We start from the raw sequence: 21,911 nt of genomic DNA, 5'->3' as shown, positions 1-21,911 counted from the left end.
TTTTTTTTTTTTTTTTTTTTTTTTTTTGGTGTTGTGCTTAGTGCGTTCTGCGACTTTGGACGTCTACATTGCTATATTTGATGGAATTTGCGAGGAACCACAGCATTTGGAAGTCAGGGGCGCGATGCGCACAGAGATCTGGGAAATGATCACGTCTTCCAAAGAAGGTGTGCGAAGGATGATTGATTCCGCGACACAACAAAGAACCAGCGATAGTAACTACACTCAAAGTATCAGCCTAGCCCAAAACTGGCTATATTCGCTTTAAATAGGTTTAATAAAAGGTAACTTAGTTATCAATAGAATTTATGGTACATTCATTGCTGTGCAGTCGAATTTGGCTTTTGTGGACAGTTTGCATCAAAAAATATTGAATTAACCTCTCTAAAAAATTATTTTAAAAAAAGAAAAAAAAATCAAACATATGGTGTCACCTGCCGTGGCGTAGCAATGTCAACATTCTAGCAGGATCCTTGGACGCGTCTCTCATGTCGCATTTATGGTTGTAGAAGAGGAACGGCAGGCGACAGCGTATATGTGAGAGGTTAACTGAAAACGATTTTGATAGCAGACTGTCCACAAAAACCAGATTCGACTGTACTTTGAGTGTAGCTACTATCGCTGGTCCTTTGCTTTGTGTTGCGGACTCTATCCATTATATATAAAAAATCGCTGATAGCCTGCGACATCCATGACGAGGACAACGACCATCTGTGGACTTGCAGTGCCAATGGCGATGTCTGCAGGCAAATCTGGCACGATGGTCTGCAGCAGATCGACAAGTGGGGCCGAGCTGCGACGGCCGCATACAACAAGAAAAGCAAGGAGCACCATGAGCACGACATTGCCTGTAACAAGGCCCGTGCCGTTGCATCGAAACCCATTGTATAGGTTTGTCCCAAGACATCGACCCATATCCAAGGTCTGTCCTGCATCGGTGTCGCGATCCCTCACTCGTAACGGCACTATCCGTTCCGGCTCGGGTCGGTGAGTGTAGGTGTATGTGTCTGTATGGAATATGGAGTTTATATGCGTAGGTCAGGGTGGTTAATGAGGGTAATCGATACAGAAGCAAGAGATACAAATGGTTGAGCTAAATAAATACTTCGCGCTCGCCTCTCTATGAGGCAGTGCTCAGGACGGAAGCATGATCAAGAACTCAGGGGTAAACATGCACGGTTCGCGACAATCGGTGAGACTCAGTCGCTGCTCCTAGGCGACGACTCTATCGACCGCTCTCCGTATTAAACCTGGAGGATTAGCGATGTACCGCAGCATCACGCCGGTCAGCCTAATCAAGGAGTGGGGTAGCCTATTTGTGATGTTTTATGTACCTGAGTATGAGTCAAGGAGACAAAAGAGCGTGTTTGTTTATTATGCTCCCGGTAGGGGTTTCTATAGCCCCGATCTAGGGCTTGGAGTATTAGATAGTTTAATAGTCTCATGAATAATAATGGAAGTGGCCTAAATGTGAAGGTTCACTCCCAGTATGACCCCAATTTGGGGTCTGGACGGAACACTATTCACCTCGCCACCTTCGATTACACGACAGGTCATCCACAAGTTTGTCAGCTTTATTGAGACGCAGGCTACGGAACTGATCTGGAAACTACGCTGCAAGGCCACTGCTGTGTAGGGGTCTAATAACGAGTTCTGTAACTTCTACCATTAATTCTGTTTACAATAGGAGGCGCTGTTGCATATTTCACCAGAGTTCACTGTATATTTAGTTTAACAAGTGTACCTCCAGCTCATCATTATACTTTATACAAATAAATACCTAATCGGTGTGGTATGTGAAGTCACATCTCTTTCTCACTTATTCTCAATCCCAAAAATATCTCAGGCACCATGCGATTAGGACTTCTGCAAGGGAATATGTCGGTTACTTACTGGTTCGTGGTGCAGGGTCCTCCTTTAGATCGGGATGTATTAACACAAAGGAAAAGTAAGGAAATAAATATTGGGATCTGTTTAGCTAAATGGTACGAGATAAGACTATATTCCTTTGGGGTATAACTGAGGTAGTTGCAAGGAGTTCGCCTATGTGATATCCGTTGAAGTGAAGTCATGACAATGAAGTCCATCTCTCTGGAACCGTTGTATGCCAATGTTCGCTAATCAGACCCCCGTTGTACCTTTATAATGCCGTTTCACGAGGGTAAGCCGATGATGGATGCTCAATGAGACGATCGGTGATCGGGGAAACGCTGCAGGGCAAATACAGTGTCTAAATAAGAGCGATTGACGGTGCAAAGGTGGCGAATGATCAGGGTCGGCATTCCCTGTTGACTGTATCTCGTTGCGTGGGTTGCTGACGGTGATAGTCAGTACCTGTCGTTGGTGCGGTGTTATCCGGACAATCTGGACGAATGCAATATGTGATACATGAAGAATATGACTGTCCAGAATCAAGGGATCTTTAATTACAGTGACCGAGCAATTACTTATTGCTCAGTAGCTTAAATTAATACCTGGACTCAGTCTAGCTATCGAACACAGAGGCAACGTGTAAAATAGGCTATATGCCACAATACAAATGATTTTAGGAAAGACTCTGGTTCAGGAACCAGGCTGTTTATTCTTTTATTCTGGGGGCGGTGCTCTTCCCCGTGATCTAATATCAACTCTGCGAGGCCAGCCGAATGTTTCTCATTCACTACACCACAGTATCGGTCTCATATTCAGCGTAGATGTGGTGAAAAGAAAGTTGAGAGCAAGCTGAAGGCACCATATGCAATACAGATGTAAAGGAAGATAGGAGTTTTATTTTTGTCAAGCATCAGCAATGCCTACATAAACGGATCCTAGGAAACGAAAAGAAACGTTGGGGATAGGAGACATTGGCTCAGTTTTGTGCGGCAGCGTATATTAAAACGATCTATAAACCAGTGAAACTATCGCTGTGTGGTGTCCAATGCATAGCTGGACATCAGCAACATCAAAGCAGGTATAGCACGGAAAGTGAGTCAGACTAGCGGAGGACTTTTTATTTATTTTTAGAGCAAATACAGGCACAGAGTCGCGATTATTGCGCTCAAGAAAAATAAGCGTATGGCCCAGCCTCGGTATGGAGGGTTAGAGAAGAGTGTGCATGAGAGAGAAAGAAAAAAAAATAGCAGCGGCTCGACACAAAAATTCTCTGCCGATTCAATCCTCCTCTGAATCGGAAAAGTCGAACCCGTCAAAGCCAAGATCCGTAAGTTCATCATCGTTGCCGTCGTTGTTGTCGTTGTCGCCGTCGTGATGGTCAACGGTCTCCGCTCCATAGTGTTGAGTTGAGGAAGAGGCAGATGTCAATGCGCTGATAGCTGGAAATGGACGATATCCCGTACGGATCATCTCTCCTCGGACTTGCGTGGTCAAATTAGCGTTTAAAATCATCATGTCGTTCTCAGCGAGATGAACGATAGCCATGAGGGATTCGTAGAATACCATCGGGAATATCATGGCAGCAATCCGCATCAAGTCCTCATGCGTCAAAGTCGGAGTCGGTTGTTGTTGAACCTGCATCTGCATCATCATCTGCATCATCATCTGCTCAAGTGCTGAAGTCCGGTCGCTCTCACGGTTGAACCGCCCCGACATCTCCTGCTCCATCTGGATCTGTCGATGTTCTTGCTCGCTCAACCTTAGCACGAGAGACTCAATATGCGCCTGCTGATCCTTTAATTCCGTCTGAGCTTCCTGATGCTCTCGCCTACGCATGTTCTCTATCTGCTTGATAATCCCCCTTAGTACCCGTTGCTCCTTTTGTTGTTGCCGGCGTTCCTCTTTTCGCTTGCGCTCTTGCACTTCTTGCTCGCATTGCCGCTGTTCCGACGTTTTTGGATACTCTGCGTCGGGTGGATGTTCTGGACCAGGTGGATGTTCTGGACCAGGTGGATGTCCCGGACCAGGTGGATGTCCTGGACCAAGTGGATGTCCTGGACCAGGTGAATGTCCTGGACCAGGTGGATGTCCTGGACCAGCTGGATGGCCTGGACCGGATGAATTTTCGAGAGACTATTCGATGGTGACGACAAAAGCGTACAATTTTAATATTCGTATCTTTAGACTGAAGCACTGTCAAGTCTTTGTTCACTTCAGAAGAGAAAGGCTCCTTTCACAACACAATGCCACCATTGACTCTTTGGTATAGGGACGATACGTTACCGGCCCATTACCTCCTCTAAAATTTTCATAGAGGCAGTAGGCGGCAGTTAATGCAGTTACAGCCACTACGAATCTGGGGTCCTCCACGTGCATGGCAACGGTCTTTGCGATTGCAACGATCTTCGAGGATGCAGCGACTATTTTTGTGGACGCAGCGGCTATTTTTGATTCCATGGTTGATTCGAAAACGAAAAATGAGAGTGGATAGAAAAGTTATAAGGGCGCAAAAGGAAAATTGAAGGGCGAGAAGAGTTGAAGGAGAGAGTAAAATGGCGAAGTAATTGTGATTTCGAACTAACTCACTCAACGTATCACCTGAGTATGCATGAAACTCTGCCACCGTCAAGCACTCCTGTATATTCCCCCGAGCACTTCCCGTCGTTCAAGCCCAAAGACAAGAAAAAAAAAAGACGCGTGCGTATGTATGGCAAAGACAACGCTTGCGGGAGAATGAGGCTTCATGGTGGTCTTTCCTGAGGGCAAGTTGCATGATTGTCTTAAATGCCAAACCCATTGATCTTGACCTCACGCCTCGATTGCATTGCGGGCGGGGGAAGGAGTATAGTTCGTTTTTTTGGTGATGTATCGCTACGCGCTTCCTCTCGTTCTGCTAGCAAACCGCTGCATCTAGTGAAGGGTATCCTAAACACGTCTTTTTTTCTTTTTCACGGTCGCTTTACTCTTACTAGTATTTATTGTTGCAGATAATGAAAAGATAAAAGTTCCGCCTTAATAAATGGACGCGTCGCGTCCATGTTATAGTACTCATTTGTCAGACTCTCGACACCCAATATTCTCAACCTCTGATTCGGTCCATTCAAACTCATCAGAATCAATGTCCTCAGGATCATCGTCCCAATCGTCATTGTTGCAGTCGTAGAAGCGGTCTTCAGCTTCAGTGCTGTCCTCAATGAACGAGGATGCGCTCGAGATTGATGCGCACGGGAACGATAATGGATAGTACCCTATACGACCTGTACTCTCCTGAGCCATGGTTACCGAATCAGCGTCCAGTAACCACAGATCATCGTCAGTTGTGGGCTGATGGAGCCGTGCGAGGGCCATAAGGGCTGCGGTATAGACGGCCGGAAAGATCATGGCGGCAATCTGCATCAAGACCTGGGGTGTTAACATCGGGGCTGATTGGCGCTGGATCTGGAGCTGCATCAGCGATTGCTCGAGCGCCGCGAGCCGTTCCATCGGTCCTTGCAGTGCCTCGCCTAGACGCCTGTCGCTATCACGCTGGGCATGCTCCAGGATTTCGGCATGACTTTGCTGAATGGCTTCCATCAAGCCGGCATTCTCGTATCGCTGTTGTTGCTCCCGTTCGCTCATCAAGCGTTTAAGAGACTCGACTTCGGCGCGGTGCATCTCTTCGAGTTCTTGTCGCTTCTCGTCCCGAAGGTCTCGCTCCTGAAAACTCTCCTGTAGCTGTCGTATCTGCGTCTGACTCTCCTCGCGTTCGTTTTTGGCGTAGACCTAATGAGCTCGAAATCAAACCCTTCACCATTAAGCAAATTTTGCCTTCAACACCACCCCGTCTCCGGGGTCTCGTCTTAATTCAGTTATCCATGATTGAAATCAAAATGAACCCTTACATATTGATAGATGGACATCGCACTCGAGGCTACTAGGAAAGCTGGACCTCCAACTTTGAGGGCCACACCTCTGATATGGGGATCATGCAAGCACGTCGCGGCGACTTTGCTGAGTTCCAAGAGGGCTTTTCCAGGACTTGCCATAGTAGTTCCAGTGGCTGTTCAATTGGGGTATGAGTGGTGGAGCGGTACTGTTGGATTCAGAAAGGAAAAGAAGGAGATAGCGAGGAGGAGGAGGTGGAGAGGTGTAAGAAGTAAACTCTTATCGGGGAGGGGGGTCAAAAGTGTCAAGAAAAAAAAATGGCGAAGTAGCTTTATGGTCGTAATCGCCTAGCACAGCATCTGTGTATGCATAAATCCACACTTTCATTTTAGCGCTGTTACATCCACATAGTTTCTGCTTTCTCTCTCTCTCTTTCTTTTCCCGTCTCCTTCCCGTCTGTAGGAACATCCAATCAAGCAGAACAAACGAGAGAAGAGTGCTTTTGCGACAGCTGACCTGACTGCTGTGTGTGTTAGGTCTAGGTTGGATAAGCAGCGGTATAAAACAGCGTTCGCATTGACCTTCGTCTTATCGCCTCCCGCTTATTCTTTCTTGCTCCTCCATGTGCGATTTCCTATGGCACACACAGTCACTGGTTGCATGATGTGGAGGTAATCGTGATGTTTAATCTTTGGCACCATGGCCTTTTAGGAGATAGAAAATGAGTTCAACGCTACAGAGAGGTTTATCTACGTTGCTTGTTGACTATCTAGCAACATCCTAGTGTCTGCGACCCTTCCGATTCCTACGCTTGTTTCGGTTCTTGTTTCGACGATCTAAATCGCCGGTACAGCCTTCCAGTTCGTTCAAGCTACAGTCAGCCACCAGGAATTCGTCACGGGAAGAGCGGTCTGGGCCTGGGTCTGGTGCTCGGCTTGACCCAGGCATTCGCCGATCCAGGTAGTACGGACTACACGCCTAGGTGTTGAAGTAACGGTTTCTTTGTTATATAATTTTTTTAAAAAAAAAAAGTCAAATATAATATGGACTAAATACAGAGAATTCTTCGAGTAACTTTCAGGAAAGTAAAGGCGATACCTCTTCATATGGCGGTGGGGGCTCAAGGCCCTCTTCAAGTGGTGTAGCGTTCATGCGACAAGCTGGGCGGGACAATGGCACCGATGGAAGCTGCTGTTCTCGGCGGGAATATGCTCGACGCCTAGAAAAGTCATGGAAGACTCGCTGTCCAAGAGAGTCGCCTGGGAGATGATGCTCAAAAAGGAATATGTCTTCAGTGTCGCTGTCCATGTCGTTAATGTCCGCCGGCGGTCGCTCAGATTCTCCTTTGTCGTTGTCGGGATTCATTCTGTCGTTGACAACGACAAGTGCAAGGAGTATAGCTGCACCAGCAGATACATATCTGATGACTTTACCAACCTGGTCAGCATCCGGGAGAAACATAGTTGAGGAGGAGATAGGGAGACGAAGTGAAGGCAAGAGAAATTGAGGAGGAGGGTGTTTAATATAATTATAGATGTAGATAGATGGTCCGTACGCACGTGCTGTGTTAGGTGGTAGGAAAATGGCCTTTGATCCAGACCGCGTTCAGGGTTATTGGGTCTCAAGGACTTGTAGACATGCTGAGACACGCATAAAAGGAGTGAGAGGGTGGAGGGCCTGAAAACTTTCTTTATTTTCTTATACTGTTTCCGCCAATAGACGTCCATCGCTCTTCCAGGGGCAAAAACACGGCGCGAACGCGGGAAATGAAACGCGTTTTGAGCGCACAGCCGCCAAAGCACAGCCCACATGAAGTCACGTTACTCCCAGGGAGGGGGGACCAATGATCACCTCCATGTGATCAAAGCATGAGCACCAAACCAACGCCTTTGACCCGCATCAAACCACTCACAAGAATCAAACCCTCCAAAAAAAAAAAAAAACGAATCTGCGGGAGGACAAGATTTCCGTCCACTCAAGTAAACTGAAATGAAACTCACAATGTATCTGGGGCAGGTGAATCATGGCATTCTCAAGGAGCATGATCACAAAGTCGCCAGTTTTCTGCAGATTTACAGCAAACATTCTGAAAAACTGTTGAACGAAACCCCAGAACCCGTAAGAGACAACTGACCCTTCTATTTAGGGCAAGCATATTAAGAAAAAAAAAGCGTGTGCAGGGCGGACGAAAGAAAATAGGGAAGCTACATGGGCCTAACAGTGGCTATTGAAAAAAAAAAAAAAAAAAAAAACTATGCGTTTCTTAGGTATACGAGATCGAACGGATTTGCGGAGAGCGACTTCCACCGCCTTGGACCGAGATTGTGTTTCATCATATTATGGCGTGCATGGGCGTTCGTGATGGGGACTATGTCGCTGCCTACAGTGAACAATCAAACGCTATCTCGTAAGGAACCGTTCTTTGAACGCAAGCGCGCAATTGTTTCATAAACCGGGAAACACGACATATCTGACAGGGCAGACATTGAAGATGACTGACACTTTTATACCTTCCATTCGAACGACATTAGGACCTTCTTGCGTGAATTCCAGGCCATGACGAATTGGTGCCTGGAAACCCTTTATATCCTCAACGGTGACCTGCGGAGACTTGCAGTCCAGGTACAACAAAAGCGGAGAGGGAATATTGCTAGATGGTTCCATGTTAGCGACAACGGTACTTCGAAAGCTGATGCAGGAACCAATCTCTTTCTTTCTTTTCTCAATCACGACGGGAACCTGGGATCAATCTACTAGGCCGATAAGCAGTTGGAGGCAAGAGGCGATAAACCCTCCAAGCTGGAGGATTGTGCGCGAACTATCAACAAATCCTTCACGGCGTGTATCACCGACAGGTAATTACGAAATGCTATCAGGGACTCGGCGGATGAAACTCAGGGAGAGGAGGCAATGTCTGCTATGGTTGACCGAGCTGATAAAATGTAACTTTTGACGTAGAGCTCCGTTGGATGCGTCGAAAAAGTGGGGGACGTACAACATCATTGGGATTTTATTCAGGACATATTTTAAGGTACACAGGAAAACCCGCCTTGAAAGTACTTCTCAGTCGGTCCATGATCCCCATCATTAACGCAAACTGGGGGAAAAAAATGAAACCGCCACCCGCTCCCTTCATCTTTCCACTACAGCTCAAGTCGCACAACCTCTGCAAAAACATTCTGCGTGCCGTTAAGGCAGCCGATCTACCAGATCTGGAGCAGTTCCCGATGGCGCACCAAGTCACCATGCGCTACTACACTGGAGTTCTTTCATTCTTCAACGAGGATTTCAAAAAGGTAGCATCATCCTACTGTGGACACATCATTTTCTTCTTATTCTTCTTTTTTCTACGGCATCCCTTCGATACTCAGGAACCAAAATCTCACGCAATGAATGTATTCTCCTTGACACTATATTTAGGCGGAGCCAGATCTACAGTTTGCATTTGATCATACGCCACCCCATTTCCACAACAACCGACGGTTGATCCTGCACTACCTGATCCCGACCAGGCTCTTGCACGGTTCTCTCCCCTCGGTCCGATTGCTCCAGGAATTCCCGGAGCTGTCGACGCTGTACCAACCCCTGGCCACGGCCATCAAGACTGGGAACGTGCAGATGTTTGACGAGGCTCTGGTGAGCGGCGGAAGTCGACTCATTAGCCTGGGCACTTATCTGACGGTGGAACAGTCGCGCGGCGTGGCTGTTCGGACGCTCTTCAAGAAAGTGTGCGTTACCACTGGCTTGTGTTTTTCACATCCTCCTGCGTGCGATTTTACCTGAATAATGATCTCTAACTTTTTTTATTTTTTTTATTTTTTTTGTGCGTGTGCGTGCGTATGTATATGTGTATGTATGTGTATATTAGGTTCACATCGATGGATCGAACCAACAGACTGAGTGTGTCGCAATTTCAGACGGCATTGGCCTTTGTGGGGGTGAAGGTGGATGAGGACGAGGTCGAGTGCATGCTGGCCAACATGATTTACAACGGATACATTCGTGGGTACATCTCACACGAGAAGAGGGTACTGGTCTTGAGTCAGAAGGATCCGTTCCCGGGTCTGGAATCACAGCAGCAATAGCGCGGACATGCTCTCCAGGGACTCCCTACCTTCCCTTCCCCTGGGTCTTTCATTGTTCTGTACTCCTATTCGAAATATATACAATTGTTTAAGATTACGACACGGAATTTTTTTTTATTTTGAAGCGTCAAAAGAAAAAAAAAGAAAGAAAGAGCCTAAGGTCCTTAATTAAATATGCTTGTTGCATATAACAGAAGAGGTCGAGACGACTAGCTTAGCCAGTGTCACTTCTGCTTTTCGCTTGAAATATATCAAGCGAGCCATCAATTATGTATATAGGCCCTGCTCAATCCTCGCTGGGCTAGTTGTGAGCATCTCGCGGAGGCGTGGGGAAGGGGAGCCTTCAAGAGACTTTGCGGCCACATTCAGCGTACCTGATTGGCTGACGACAAAGTCAGCGAGGTCAGCGACGCTGAGCAAAGTGAAGAAAAGACTCTCCTCCACACCCCGGCGAGATGCTCACAACTCAACCCAGCGAGGATTGAGCAGGGACAATAATCGATGGAAAATCCCGCCCAAAAGGCAGGCCGATCGTAAACCAAAAAAAAAAAAAAAAAAAAAAAAAAAAAAAAAAAAAAAAAAGATTCTGCGGCGAATAGCCACTTTTCTGTCTGAGGTGGCCTGCTCCGTCGATCTTGCCACCCACGAACCCTCCTCCGATCTTCTTGTGGTTCACCCTCCTCCCTCTCTCTCTCTCTCTCTCTCTCGTTCACGTCCCTCTTCGCCACGTCCCATACCTGGCTCATACTCCTTCTCCTTCTGTTCTCCTAGGGGCCGATCTAGCTGAAGCTTTGAAGCTATATTTTGGAGGCATCAGCTCGGTCACCGCTTGGCTCATGCACCACCCGTCCTGGTAGTACGCCTTGTTGGGCTCGGATAGCCATCGTTCCTGAGCCCCTCTCGTGATCGAGTCTGATAAGTCACTGCCCATGAGGCTGGACCGCGGCTGATTCTCATCCCTGCTAGACGTGAGGGATGACGGCGGGGCTGTGACGGGTATCGGAGGGGTACGCGGAGGGGAGGCCGCGATAAGAGTCGGCGATGTCGATGAGAACGACGATTGAGAGGATCGTCGGGATGCGATCGACGATCCTATCGGAGCCGCTGTTGGGGGCGGCGATGCACCGGGCATGGTTGAAACCGTGTTCGGTGCCGGAGCGGCACTGCTTCCTTTCTTACCGCTTAATTCTTCCATGGGTTCAGATGTTTACCCAGCTTTTTAGCAATGGTGGTCTTTTTTTTCGTGATAGGCGATGAGAAGTGAGCGGCGTTTTTTTTTTTTTGCTGGAGGATATCAAAGTCGGAGAGAACCTGTTGCAGAAAGAGAGAAAGAGAAAGAGAGAGAATGATACCTATAAATTAAAAAGCCGTGGCTAATGAGGTGTGAACGATTATCCTAGTGTTCGCGGCTGTTGTAGACACGGTCGGTATTCAATGAATGAGAGGGTCGCGGTGGAACGTGCATTGCATGCCTCGGACTTAGATATTGGTGGTGAGGAATAAAGAAAAAAAAGTGCTAATGAAAAGTGAAAGCATAGGTAGCACATTGGGTAGCACGGTACTACAGCCGAGTCGAATAAGCGTGGCAGAGACACAGACATAGGTATAGACGTAGGCGTAGACGTGGACACAGACAGGGACATGGAGATTGGCATGGTTAATGAAAGAGGACAGTATTCACACACTCTTACTCTTATTCATATTCATAAAAGAGTTATCTCAACGGTCAACTGAGGGATATCGGGGAACACAAGTCGAGGTACAAGGGTACAAGGGATCGTCAGCGTAAACAAAGCTGCGGTTGTCGGCTTACAGATATGCCAATGCACAAGACAGACCACATGTGCAGTAGACAATAACAAGGAATAAGAAAGAAAGCAACTAGCATTGAGAAGGATATATATATAACAGACGAAGCAAAAAAATATCGTTTATTATTTTCTGCAAATAATCCGCGGAAAAGACTGTGAACACCGGTGCAACATTTGAACGGGGTGCATTCACCAAAGGACAAGTAATGTGGTTTTGGACTATTGGGAAGAAAGATGACCAAAGCCTGAAGAACAAAATCGCCATATAGGGATGATGAGGGGGGGGGGGGGGTGAAGGAGAATAAAACGAGCGATAAGGTCCATGCGATGCACTCGGGGTCGACGAGAGGATGAAGGAAAAGACGGAAGGAACAAAGTGATAAAACGCGTAACCAGACAAGCATACGCTTTGAGCTATGGGAAACTGATAAAGCACACACACAAGGTATCTGCAGATGTGATGCACCCTTGCACTGCAGGGCCTGATCCTCCCTTTTGTGCATGTTTGTCATCCCTCTCTCCCTTCCTCTCTTCGCTGCACAAACCGGACGCGTGGTTGGGTCGGCGATGCATCTCTGTTGACGCGTAGGATGCACACTTCCAGACGTATTTTTTGTTTTGTCCCAAAACCAGGGAAAACAAAAATAACCTCAATTGTTCGAATGCTTCTTAATCCCCCTCCCCCCCTGCTTCCCTCCCCCTGCCGCATGATGCCTTCGCCAACGTACAGAAAAGGGAAAAAAGTATATAGAGAACGAGAGGTGTACCGCCACAACATGTGCTTCCTTGGAATGTTGTCAAACGGATCGGGAAGAAAAATAATAAAAATCGTGGCTACTCCATTGGTACCATGCATTTCTGCAACTCACTGTTGGACGCGAATGAGGACGTGAGAGTATCAAGGTAGCGTAGAGAAAACAGCTGAAGAGGGGTCGAAAAAAGCGATGAACCACCCAGGATATTAATGGGCACGCAGAGAATAAAACTGTCATGGACGCAGTTACAACCATCTGGGGAATCTTTTTTCGTGCGTGTTTTTTTTTGTATTGGCGGAAGAAGCGTGTCCTGTACTGAAAACTCTGTTGATATTCATGCGGACCCGACATGAGGTGGACCTCCATTGTGGCGCTTTCAATTGATGTTTTCTTGGTAAAAGGAGGGTATTTCAAAAGGAGAGATTGGATGTGGGGCTGGTAGCATGAGCGTCTCGCGTAGAAGAAAAGACAGCTCTAGCGAAACCTTTTAAGGATAAAAGTTCGGTGCAACCTGCGCTGGTGTAACGGACCAAATAAAAAAGAGACGCAAGCTCACACACAACAAATACGACTGTGCCTCTGAGGGGGACATAGAACATGGAGAATATGAGGGACAAGGTCTGGAATGGGTCGACCCAAGGAATCGGATTTCTATGATTGTCCACCGCCAAGGATCCCCAAGATAATGATAATAGTAGTACTAATAGTGATAAATGACTGTGTGCTACAGTCAATGTTGGTCTGAACCTTACCTGAGGGAACAGGGTGAGGGGCTTTGTTCCAGGTCAGATATTTGAAAAGTAATCCGATAGTTTTTTGGAGTAGCTGAATTAAAGATTCATCCTGCGTGCGGACCAAAAGGATTGGGGGAGAAGAGAGGTAGGGGGAGGAAAAGGAAAGGAAAAAAGAGGGTGAGGACATGTAGAACCGACATTGGATCGGCACATTATATGGGAAAGAGGAAGGACCATTGCAGTGTTGTCATCAATTGTTATTCGACCCAAAGTTCAGTGTTCAAAGTTTCGATTTCAAATCTCAAAAAAAAAAACGCTTTATTCACCTTCATGGTCCGTCCCTCCACCCTTTTCTTTTCCTTTCTTTCTCCCCATCCCCCCACTTTCTGACTCTCTCTCATTTGGCAGTTATCAGGGCATCCTGCATCCTGTCTCAGCACCGCCCATTCTTGGCATGCAGGCACAGTCAACAATGAGGTATGGGCCAGACCATCGCTCGCATGCTGTAATGCGTGATCCCTCTTCCAGCATCCCGACAGTGCTATGTCCCATGTCTTCATTGACTCCACGCATGGAGCTATATATTTCTTTGTATATGCTATCCGTATATTTGGTATGTAGACTGATGTGCATGCAATAGACATCATAATGTCTTCACACATTGCCAGCGATTTTACTTTTTCCTTCCCGTTCACACTTCAATTGACCCATAACGCCACTGATTACCATGCATGCTCTAAGTAATACAAATGCCTCGCATGCAACCAAAGCTGGACTTGTTGTCTACGTTTCTGTTTGTGGCGGTACCTTCGAGTGCATTAGATGCTTAAAAAAAGGGAAAAAAAATAAAATAAGGGACGCATATGCATGGGATGATGCTTAAGAGATCTTTTGTCCCTTGTACCGTAGGGCATTACCTGCCCTCATGATGAGCCGGTTCATCATCCTGAGTAAACAGAGAGCAAATCGGGAGAGACAGAGAGAGAGGGAGAGAGAAGAGAGAGGATATAAAGAGAGCGAGAGAAAGAAAGAAGTGAGAGTGAGTGAATGAGTATGTGTGAGAGAGAAGAGAGAGAGAGGCGCGGATGCATAGGAATCCTTTGTGCAACTCTTTGGGATCACCGGGATACTCAGCAACCGGATTCGAGAAAGACGAGACCCGAATTAGGGTAAGTCCCGCTGATGAGCAATTCATGCTGTTTCTACGAGTGTTTTGTGCAAGGGCGGATTTCGACGTCCAAACAAAAAAAAAAAGAAACAAACACAGGCAAGAGAGGACACAGATAGTCTATAGTTTGTCGACTTTTGGAGTGGGAATCAATATCATCGAGTGCGTTACTGGCATATTCATGTATTCAACAAATCTAGTATGCCTCAATGTTACAATAGACAACTCCACAGCAGCAATACGCGTTTTCTCAGGAAGCATCCTATCGCTCGATCTTGGTTCTGAATAAAATAAGAAAAAAGTAAAAACGCCCTTCCCGTCACTTTTTTTTTTTTTTTTTTTTTAGCCATGGTTCCAATGGTATGCCGTGCGCCAAGACTTCTCCATCACTACCTTCCCCCATCCTCACCTCTCTATTGTGGTGAACGAAGAACGAGTTCCCCCGACCTGTTTTTCAAAACCTTGACTGCATGGCTGCATGAGTCCGCTTCAGTAGGCTTGTGTGATTTTGTAAATGCCTTATTCTATTCTGCAATCTTTGCATTAGCTACGGCAGTGCAAACAAGGGGAATCTTGCTCTATCTTCCTGTTGTTGTGGTTGTTGCTGTTGTTGCCCCTTTTGAAGACTGCTGAGGTGTCGATGATGTTGCCCTTGCATTGGCCCCCTTGTTATCATCCTCATCATCCTCATCATCATCCTGGAAGCCCAAGTTTTTGAAACTATCCGTTCCCATTAGACCTCTAATGTTCAGGCACGCACAAAAAAGGAAAAAATGAAAAGGTTAGGACATTGCAGGTGCCACCAAAACATGCAGCACAGCTCCACCACCAAGAGGAGGACAACCAGTTTCTTTGTAAATAATTGTTGGCTGTAAGGATATAAACATGTTCATAAGCATTCTCCTTTTTTCCTCAGCTGTTCTTCTCATTCGTACATCATATCTCTTCTACTCCTCCACTCCTCCCCTCTCACTGCGACATCCTCTCCTATACAACCAACCCCGACCATCTATCCTCGATAACATTGTACAAAAGCACCTAGGAGGTCTTTTGGATTTCTTCCGCAACACTCTTCCTTCCGTAGGTGAATAGCCGTCGCTCAGACTGATGACGATCACCAACATTAGCACGGCCCAGTCCCTGAAGATCCTTACTTTTCCATGCGACAGTTAAGGTATTTCTTGGAAAGATGTCTGCACATCCCGTTGTTGTTCTGGTTCTCCTTCAGACAGTTGAGGTATTCCTTCATGAACGCGCTGCACTCGCCTAATTTATTTTTTATTTTTTATTTTTTAGAGAAAGGAGCAGATTGGGTTAACGAATTATACATTTTTTTGGACATGCGTCAATCGCGATTCTCACTAAAAAAGACATAGCTTGTCCCTCACTTGCCTTCATGGTCGAGAGGGAAGCTGCCGCGGTCTGGAGGAGCGGCCGAGAAGGTCATAAAGCTTGGAGGCCGTCCGAAACTCATGGCTGATATTCGTTCTGTGTGTATGAATGATGTTCTGTATCTAATAGCCTTTACTTTGCTCACTTCAAAAGAAATAAATAAAAATTGTATCAAGAGCAGTTGAAGAGAAAAAAAAAACCTCCCCCGAATAGGTCTAGCTACGGAAGGTGAGGAAAAGCAGTGGTCAAGAAAGTTCAGGTCGCGGCGATGAGTGGTTCTGTGGGGATGAATCAATCTTTTGTGTGTGTGAATGTGTGAATGTGTAAAGAGATTGCTGATCAGTGTCCGGGTCCTTTGTTCGCACGAAGTAAACGGGGGGAAACGGCAGTCCCCATGGAGGAGAGGGAAAGAGGGAGGGAGGCATTCTCATTCCTCATTGTGACTTCTATCTCGGAAGTGAGCCTCTTCGCTTCAGCAAAACCTTGTTTGTCATGTTAAAGTCCAAAAGAGGTTCAGGTCATGAGTCAAGCTTTCACTTCTTCTGCTTCCTTCTTCTGTTCATTCCATTCCTCAAAGAAAAACCCAGCACCCAAACCATGTCGCAAAAGCAGCGCCTCGTTCCTATCTGTCTCGCGGACTTGGAGCACAATGCCCATGTCACCATGGACCTCAATGCGCTCGACTACTACCGTAGTGGTGCCAATGACATGCAGACCATCAAGGATAACCAGGATGCATACACCAGGTATGAATTCCACAAAAACGCGGAGCTCTGTCTCGTCTCAGATCCCTGAGGGGTCCTTTGGGATCGTGAAGGGCTTCTTATGACCTGTCCTAGACAATACGGACGCGCAATTGCTTACCGTGGGATTATTTTCTTTTTCATTCCCATCTACATTTTTTTTTTAAGGCTTCGTCTCCGCCCAAGGATCTTGAGGGACGTCTCCAAGATCGACACCCAGACCACTCTTCTGGGCCACCCCGTCAGCAGTCCGATCTGCATTGCTCCCACAGCCATGCAGCGTCTTGCCAATGATGCTGGTGAAAAGGCCACTGCCCGAGGTATTTAATATGGGATTGATAACGGGCTTAAGAAATAAAATGCATGCGCGTGTGCATCAGAGGGGGATGCATTGACCAACTGTTAACAAATTTCTCATACTTTGTCTTGTATTCCAGCCGCCGCCAAGGCCAAGAAGTGCATGATCCTCTCATCCTGGTCAACGACCTCGGCCGAGGACACCATCGAGGCCGGAAAGGAGATCGAGGTCGATCATTCGACTCCTGGGTTGCCATTGTTCTGGTTCCAGCTCTATGTCTACAAGGACCGTGCCTTGGCCGAGTCCTTAATTCGACGTGTTGAAAAGGCTGGCTACAAAGGTAAAAAAAAACCTCACCCTCTCGAAAACAGCCAAAATGCTGTGCTTTGTTGTCCTGCCCGCGCGATGGACAGGAACAGGAAACCCAAAACTGTTTTTGGTGCTCCGACTAGCGGCCGGATGTCTCACCATGTTTGGAGCTGTGTGGGGAAAGAGAGATGTGGTTTATCCATAAACCACTCACCTTTTTTTTTTTTTTTTTTGCTTATCGCTTATCGCTTATCCTTGTTTTCGTGTTTTTTTTAGCATTGGTTGTTACTGTCGACACACCTTTCTTGGGCCGCCGTCTGGCCGATGTCCGTAATGTGTTCAAGCTGCCTCAGCACATGACCATGGCCAATTTTGAGACCAAGGAATCAAAGGTCACCATGGCCAACATCCTGGACCAAGAGGGCGCGAAGGACAAGGCCGTTGAGCAGACCTTGTCGAACCAAGCAAACGGCGCCAGCCAGGAAGCAAAACGCGCTGGCGAAGGCAAGGCCGCCAAGGTCATCCGCCAGGAGTCCAGTCTTGCTGCGTATGTGGTCGCACAGATCGATCCGACCTTGAACTGGAAGGATATTGAGTGGATCCGATCGATCACGGATCTGCCGATCGTCGTCAAGGGCGTCTTGACGGCCGAGGACGCGAAATTGGCGGCGGATGCGGGTGTCAAGGGTATTGTTGTTAGTAACCATGGAGGCCGACAGTTGGATGGCGTTTTGGCCACGGTATGTGTGGACTTTGCATTCGTTACATGTTGTATGATTAACCCCCATCTGTCTGATATTGACATACATATCCGCTTTCTCGTTTTTATGCTCTAGATTGACGCGTTGCCCGAGGTGTTGGAGGCTGTCCAGGGCAGGGATGTAGAGGTCTACATTGACGGGGGTGTTAGGAAAGGAACAGATGTGCTCAAGGCCCTCGCCTTGGGTGCGAAGGCTGTCTTCCTGGGACGCCCTATCCTCTGGGGTCTTGCTCACGATGTAAATGAAGTGATTGGACAGAGCTATCCACTTGCATTCGCCTATTCTGTTGTTGTTGTCGTTGGCGTTGTTGAATCTCCCTCGCCTGCTTACCCTCAGATCTCATCTGTATCTTCATCTTTAGGGCGAGGAGGGTGTCTCTCTGACATTGAGCCTCATCCAACTAGAGTTGGAGCTGGCCATGGCCCTGGCTGGCTGCTCCAAAATCTCGGACATCACGCGCGATCATGTTCAGCATGGAACGACCAGCCGCGCCAAGCTGTAGTTCTCAACAGTACTCTTTTTGTCACAGCAAGAAGTAATAAAAAAATACTGCTTTTTTATATTACAAGTTTATTCACAAAAGATATGGACAGAGTGAGGGTTCATCACGTAGAAGAGGGGATGTGAAAAAAGAAAGAAAGTAAGGAATAACAAAACAAAAACAGGCAAAATTGATTTTCTAAGGGAAGGCAATACAGACAAAGACAGACTAATTTCTAGTGGGGGGTGTTCGACCCGTCCTGTCGTTCCTGCTTGTCAATACGTCGTTTTTCGATACTTTTTTTTTTGTCGTTTGTTGGAATGGTGATTATCATCAGCTTTGGCTGCGTTCGTTCCTTCATCTCGCAAATCAAGAGTTGACGAAGACTGGTTTACCACGCGTAGAAGCTCTCCTTGTCCTCCGAGGCGTTGTTGTAGATCAAGATATTGGGAGTGTCGGACTTGACGTCAGACAACACATCGCGGGTGCCACGGGCAATCAAGAGGGCCTTCATCTCCTTAGGGGTCAAGGGCCCGGTGTGGAAGGAAGACGAGCTCTCGGGAGCGAGGGAGAGGTAGTAGGCAATCAAACCAGCAACGTGGGGTGAGGCCATCGAGGTTCCAGAGATGGTGCGTCTGGCAGTGTCGCTGCCAATCCAGGTGGACAAGATGTCGAGACCAGGGCCAAAGATATCGACGCAGGGGCCGTGGTTCGAGAAGTAGGCACGCTTGTCATCGATGGTGGACGCACCGACAGTGACGGCAGTCTCGACAGCAGCGGGCGAGTAGTCGCAAGCATCGCGGTTGTCGTTACCAGCGGCGACAGCAAAATGAAGACCGGAATCAACGGCGTTGGCGACTGCGGTGTCGAGAGGACGGGACTTGCCACCACCCAAGGACATGTTGGCGACTGAGCCCTTGTACTTGCGACCCTGCTTGGACTTGAGGGCCAAGTGGGCCTGGACTGCGAAGTCGACACCGGCAACAACATCGGACATGGTACCGGATCCGTTTGAGCGCAAGACCTTGATGGCGACGACCCTGGCCTTTTTGGAAACACCGTAAGCACTGCTTCCGATGGTTCCAGCGCAGTGGGTGCCGTGACCGTTGTCGTCGCTGTCGGGGTCACCCTGGGGGATGGTGGCGCCCCAGTCGGCTCTGCCCTCGAACTCCTTGTGCTCTGTGTTGATACCGGTGTCGATGACGAAGACGCGGACACCCTCGCCTCCGCGGGGGTTGTGTTCGTACTTGTTGAAGGTGCCGAGGGTCAATCCCTTGCGATGGGAGATGCGGGCCAAGCCCCAAGGAGCGCGACTCTGGGTGGTGATCTCAGAGGTGTAGACGATCTGGTCACGCTCGATGTAGTCGACCTGCGAGAAGATGGTAGGATAAGGCAGGTAAGTATACAATACAGGCCGTTCCAACGTCGAGTGATTCTCCTGCCTGGTGCCAAATAAATCCCATCATGGACTGGACCAGACCAGACCAGACCAGACCAGACTGAAACTGGAGTGGGCGGGACTGGGCTGGACTGAATTGGATTGGATTGGATTGGATGGCCCTGCAGCATCCTCTTCATCCCGTCATCATTATTGCCCACCGCCCCGTCTGCATTGCAGAGCAGAATTAATTTATAGTTCGCAACCATAAATGGGTCGGTCCTGTCCATCGTCCCTGGCCTAATGGCGCCCGTAATACACCTGCTGATGTCGACTGAGCAAACACACACGCACCCACCGGGGGGGCGAAAATGACGACAGCATCGTGTAAAAAAAGAAGGGGCGCAGACAATGCGCAGGGGACAAGGAGGGAGAAAGATATACCCACTATCTCACTATCTCACTATTCGCTACCCCACTATCCGCGCTGGATACGAGACGGATTCTTAAGTGCAAAACAGTGTCGTCCAAGAAACCCCCAACAACAGCCCATTCAACCAGAACTTACGTCAGGGTTCTTGCGAATCTCCTCCAGAACGTCGGGGCGGAAGCGGCCGGCAATACCCTGGAAGGGACCCATGTCGTAGACATGCTTGACGCCGCTGGTGATGTTGTCCCAGATGCCATTCATAGAGACATCGCGTTTGTGGAGGTCATGGACCCAGGCAGAGTGGTCATTGGCACGCACGCCAGTCTTGAAGACGACAAAGTATGAGTCGGGGATGATATCGGCATCAGCAGATGAAATGATGGGAGCCAATTTCTCCGAGTGGGAGAAAGAAGGGAAGGCCACGGCAGACGAGGCCATGAAGAGGACGACGGCAGAAAGCTTGAGAAGCATGATGGGATAGTGTACTTCTTGAAGTTGGGGGGTAACGGATGGTTATAAAAATATGTAGATCTATTTTTTGGTGTAAAGGAAAGTGAAGAAACAAAGCAAAAGACGCAAAAGTAGAAAAAATGTAGAAAATGTAGAGGCATCAAACAGTGCCAAGAATAGAGACGCAAGAGACCGTTTTCAACATTGGCGAAACAACGCGGAGATGGTGCCCAGTCCAAACGACAAGGAAGAGATAACAAGGAGAAGAACGTATAAAAGGAGCGGTTAGTAAGGGCGTCATTCCATCTACGAGGACAGGCAGAACCATGACAGGCAAGCACCGAGCGAGAGCAACAAAGGACAGCAACATACCTCGAAAGCAACAAGGAAGTAGCAAAAGCGACAAAGACAAAGGACGATGGCGAAGGAGCGTTAGCAGGAGGAGGGGAAATGGTGGAGTGGAAGGAACAATGAGATTGCTGCAAGGACGCGCATCTGCTGTAATAAATGCCCCTCCCTAAAAAGAGCAGTCCAAACCATGTTCAGTGTGATGCAGACATGCTTATAGCTGTGTGTGGGGTAGACTGTGGTCCTACTGCCCACGTAATGATCGGTCAATTGCAACAACAGGACACCTTCGAGGGGGGTGTCTGGATATCTCGAAGACGGCAACCGTTGTGATCGCTTGTCCCACCACCAGGAGCATCTTTGCAGCAGGCTCCAGTCGGTCCTAAGACATGCCAAGGCATTGAAGACAGGTAGACCCTTCTTTGCGACCCCTGTCTCGTGACAAGACCAAAACTAACGGATTTTTTATTATTTTATTTTTTCGATTGATTGCTTGCCTGTTTTGATGTGCGGGAAGGAAGTGTAACTGAAAAAGAAGTAAAGGGCAGTTTTTTTTTTTTTTTTTCTTCCCAGTTTTCATTTTTTTCATTTGCCTCTGTAACAAACCTCCCAGATATTCCCATATCTGAAGGGAAGGAAAAGCAAAAAAGACTGTGTAAAAAATTAAATGCACAATTGCCCTGAATATGACTGCAAAGGGAGCGATGTCGACATTTGAGTGCACTCAAAAGCAGGCGTTGCAGGTGAGAAAGTTGCTCAGCAAAATAAGGTTTTCGATTTCACGCATTTTGCCACCAAAATGAGAAACAACGGCGGGGGGGTCCCAGGGGGTTCTTTTTATCATCGGAACAAAAGATCCATTCTCCTTGCTTAATCGTTTGCTTGCTTGTTGACCTGTTCACTTGTCCACTTGTCCATTTGTCCATTTGTCCACTTTGTTCATGAATGCATGGCTCGCTATCTGCGATTGCACGGAGATCATAAAGGTGCATGAGTCCATGCAAAAAAAAAAAAAAAAAAAAAAAAGAGCAG

The 21,911-nt window shown here is 47.6% G+C and overlaps 9 protein-coding genes across 9 annotated transcripts; 2 read left to right on the top strand and 7 right to left on the bottom strand.

Annotated features, from left to right (window-relative positions):
• Positions 1-3,150: 3,150 nt before the first annotated feature.
• BC939DRAFT_501575 (uncharacterized protein) lies at positions 3,151-3,708 on the bottom strand (the record flags this gene model as incomplete). The annotated part of the gene is made up of 1 exon (XM_051560180.1): positions 3,151-3,708. One exon carries the CDS (start codon positions 3,706-3,708, stop codon positions 3,151-3,153), a length of 558 nt encoding a protein of 185 aa, XP_051413965.1.
• A 26-nt stretch (positions 3,709-3,734) lies between these two features.
• Positions 3,735-4,329, bottom strand: BC939DRAFT_501574 (uncharacterized protein; the record flags this gene model as incomplete). Its single annotated transcript, XM_051560179.1, has 2 exons — positions 3,735-4,005; positions 4,151-4,329. The coding sequence occupies 2 exons, from the start codon at positions 4,327-4,329 to the stop codon at positions 3,735-3,737; spliced, it is 450 nt and encodes a 149-aa protein (XP_051413964.1).
• A 562-nt stretch (positions 4,330-4,891) lies between these two features.
• Positions 4,892-6,026, bottom strand: BC939DRAFT_108131 (uncharacterized protein). Its single transcript, XM_051549898.1, has 2 exons — positions 5,754-6,026; positions 4,892-5,634 (listed from the first exon to the last, which is right to left on the bottom strand). The coding sequence occupies exons 1-2, from the start codon at positions 5,895-5,897 to the stop codon at positions 4,921-4,923; spliced, it is 858 nt and encodes a 285-aa protein (XP_051413963.1). The 5' UTR covers positions 5,898-6,026; the 3' UTR covers positions 4,892-4,920.
• Positions 6,027-6,384: 358 nt separating this feature from the next.
• On the bottom strand, positions 6,385-7,480 carry BC939DRAFT_446198 (uncharacterized protein). Its single transcript, XM_051554920.1, has 3 exons — positions 7,456-7,480; positions 6,837-7,310; positions 6,385-6,716 (listed from the first exon to the last, which is right to left on the bottom strand). Exons 2-3 carry the CDS (start codon positions 7,195-7,197, stop codon positions 6,517-6,519), a joined length of 561 nt encoding a protein of 186 aa, XP_051413962.1. The 5' UTR covers positions 7,198-7,310; positions 7,456-7,480; the 3' UTR covers positions 6,385-6,516.
• A 72-nt stretch (positions 7,481-7,552) lies between these two features.
• On the top strand, positions 7,553-10,224 carry BC939DRAFT_446195 (COP9 signalosome complex subunit 12). Its single transcript, XM_051554919.1, has 8 exons — positions 7,553-7,854; positions 8,004-8,143; positions 8,268-8,358; positions 8,494-8,591; positions 8,695-8,767; positions 8,886-9,032; positions 9,157-9,464; positions 9,605-10,224. Exons 1-8 carry the CDS (start codon positions 7,726-7,728, stop codon positions 9,819-9,821), a joined length of 1,203 nt encoding a protein of 400 aa, XP_051413961.1. The 5' UTR covers positions 7,553-7,725; the 3' UTR covers positions 9,822-10,224.
• Positions 10,225-10,478: 254 nt separating this feature from the next.
• On the bottom strand, positions 10,479-11,061 carry BC939DRAFT_446194 (uncharacterized protein). The gene has a single exon (XM_051554918.1). The coding sequence runs from the start codon at positions 11,014-11,016 to the stop codon at positions 10,564-10,566; it is 453 nt and encodes a 150-aa protein (XP_051413960.1). The 5' UTR covers positions 11,017-11,061; the 3' UTR covers positions 10,479-10,563.
• Positions 11,062-14,612: 3,551 nt separating this feature from the next.
• On the bottom strand, positions 14,613-16,221 carry BC939DRAFT_446191 (uncharacterized protein). Its single transcript, XM_051554917.1, has 3 exons — positions 15,682-16,221; positions 15,444-15,555; positions 14,613-15,030 (listed from the first exon to the last, which is right to left on the bottom strand). The coding sequence occupies exons 1-3, from the start codon at positions 15,761-15,763 to the stop codon at positions 14,868-14,870; spliced, it is 357 nt and encodes a 118-aa protein (XP_051413959.1). The 5' UTR covers positions 15,764-16,221; the 3' UTR covers positions 14,613-14,867.
• BC939DRAFT_446187 (peroxisomal glycolate oxidase) lies at positions 16,222-18,356 on the top strand. The gene is made up of 6 exons (XM_051554916.1): positions 16,222-16,427; positions 16,593-16,744; positions 16,862-17,062; positions 17,308-17,771; positions 17,868-18,029; positions 18,154-18,356. The coding sequence occupies exons 1-6, from the start codon at positions 16,279-16,281 to the stop codon at positions 18,292-18,294; spliced, it is 1,269 nt and encodes a 422-aa protein (XP_051413958.1). The 5' UTR covers positions 16,222-16,278; the 3' UTR covers positions 18,295-18,356.
• Positions 18,357-21,006, bottom strand: BC939DRAFT_409261 (peptidase S8/S53 domain-containing protein). Its single transcript, XM_051552902.1, has 3 exons — positions 20,904-21,006; positions 20,220-20,612; positions 18,357-19,642 (listed from the first exon to the last, which is right to left on the bottom strand). Exons 2-3 carry the CDS (start codon positions 20,550-20,552, stop codon positions 18,665-18,667), a joined length of 1,311 nt encoding a protein of 436 aa, XP_051413957.1. The 5' UTR covers positions 20,553-20,612; positions 20,904-21,006; the 3' UTR covers positions 18,357-18,664.
• Between the last annotated feature and the right edge of the window lie 905 nt (positions 21,007-21,911).

The sequence above is a fragment of the Gamsiella multidivaricata genome, assembly GCF_025024155.1.
Source record: "Gamsiella multidivaricata strain RSA 2152 chromosome Unknown BC939scaffold_20, whole genome shotgun sequence".
Lineage (NCBI taxonomy): Eukaryota > Fungi > Mortierellomycota > Mortierellomycetes > Mortierellales > Mortierellaceae > Gamsiella > Gamsiella multidivaricata.
This window is presented reverse-complemented; position numbering and strand designations above follow the sequence as displayed.

What these genes read in the sequence shown, in the direction of transcription:
- BC939DRAFT_446198 (XM_051554920.1), bottom strand. Translation starts at nt 7,197, where the DNA reads ATGTTTCTCCCGGATGCTGACCAGGTTGGTAAAGTCATCAGATATGTA. An exon ending in GCCCCCACCGCCATATGAAG is followed by an intron (nt 6,717 to 6,836) that starts AGGTATCGCCTT and finishes ACTTCAACACCT; the next exon opens with AGGCGTGTAGTCCGTACTAC.
- BC939DRAFT_446187 (XM_051554916.1), top strand. Translation starts at nt 16,279, where the DNA reads ATGTCGCAAAAGCAGCGCCTCGTTCCTATCTGTCTCGCGGACTTGGAG. An exon ending in AACCAGGATGCATACACCAG is followed by an intron (nt 16,428 to 16,592) that starts GTATGAATTCCA and finishes TTTTTTTTTAAG; the next exon opens with GCTTCGTCTCCGCCCAAGGA. An exon ending in TCTGGGGTCTTGCTCACGAT is followed by an intron (nt 18,030 to 18,153) that starts GTAAATGAAGTG and finishes CTTCATCTTTAG; the next exon opens with GGCGAGGAGGGTGTCTCTCT.
- BC939DRAFT_409261 (XM_051552902.1), bottom strand. Translation starts at nt 20,552, where the DNA reads ATGCTTCTCAAGCTTTCTGCCGTCGTCCTCTTCATGGCCTCGTCTGCC. An exon ending in AGATTCGCAAGAACCCTGAC is followed by an intron (nt 19,643 to 20,219) that starts GTAAGTTCTGGT and finishes ATCTTCTCGCAG; the next exon opens with GTCGACTACATCGAGCGTGA.
- BC939DRAFT_108131 (XM_051549898.1), bottom strand. Translation starts at nt 5,897, where the DNA reads ATGGCAAGTCCTGGAAAAGCCCTCTTGGAACTCAGCAAAGTCGCCGCG. An exon ending in CGATGTCCATCTATCAATAT is followed by an intron (nt 5,635 to 5,753) that starts GTAAGGGTTCAT and finishes CGAGCTCATTAG; the next exon opens with GTCTACGCCAAAAACGAACG.
- BC939DRAFT_446194 (XM_051554918.1), bottom strand. Translation starts at nt 11,016, where the DNA reads ATGGAAGAATTAAGCGGTAAGAAAGGAAGCAGTGCCGCTCCGGCACCG.
- BC939DRAFT_446195 (XM_051554919.1), top strand. Translation starts at nt 7,726, where the DNA reads ATGAAACTCACAATGTATCTGGGGCAGGTGAATCATGGCATTCTCAAG. An exon ending in GAACAATCAAACGCTATCTC is followed by an intron (nt 8,144 to 8,267) that starts GTAAGGAACCGT and finishes GAACGACATTAG; the next exon opens with GACCTTCTTGCGTGAATTCC. An exon ending in CGGACGCTCTTCAAGAAAGT is followed by an intron (nt 9,465 to 9,604) that starts GTGCGTTACCAC and finishes TGTGTATATTAG; the next exon opens with GTTCACATCGATGGATCGAA.
- BC939DRAFT_446191 (XM_051554917.1), bottom strand. Translation starts at nt 15,763, where the DNA reads ATGAGTTTCGGACGGCCTCCAAGCTTTATGACCTTCTCGGCCGCTCCT. An exon ending in CTTCCCTCTCGACCATGAAG is followed by an intron (nt 15,556 to 15,681) that starts GCAAGTGAGGGA and finishes AAAATAAATTAG; the next exon opens with GCGAGTGCAGCGCGTTCATG. An exon ending in CTTAACTGTCGCATGGAAAA is followed by an intron (nt 15,031 to 15,443) that starts GTAAGGATCTTC and finishes CCTGAACATTAG; the next exon opens with AGGTCTAATGGGAACGGATA.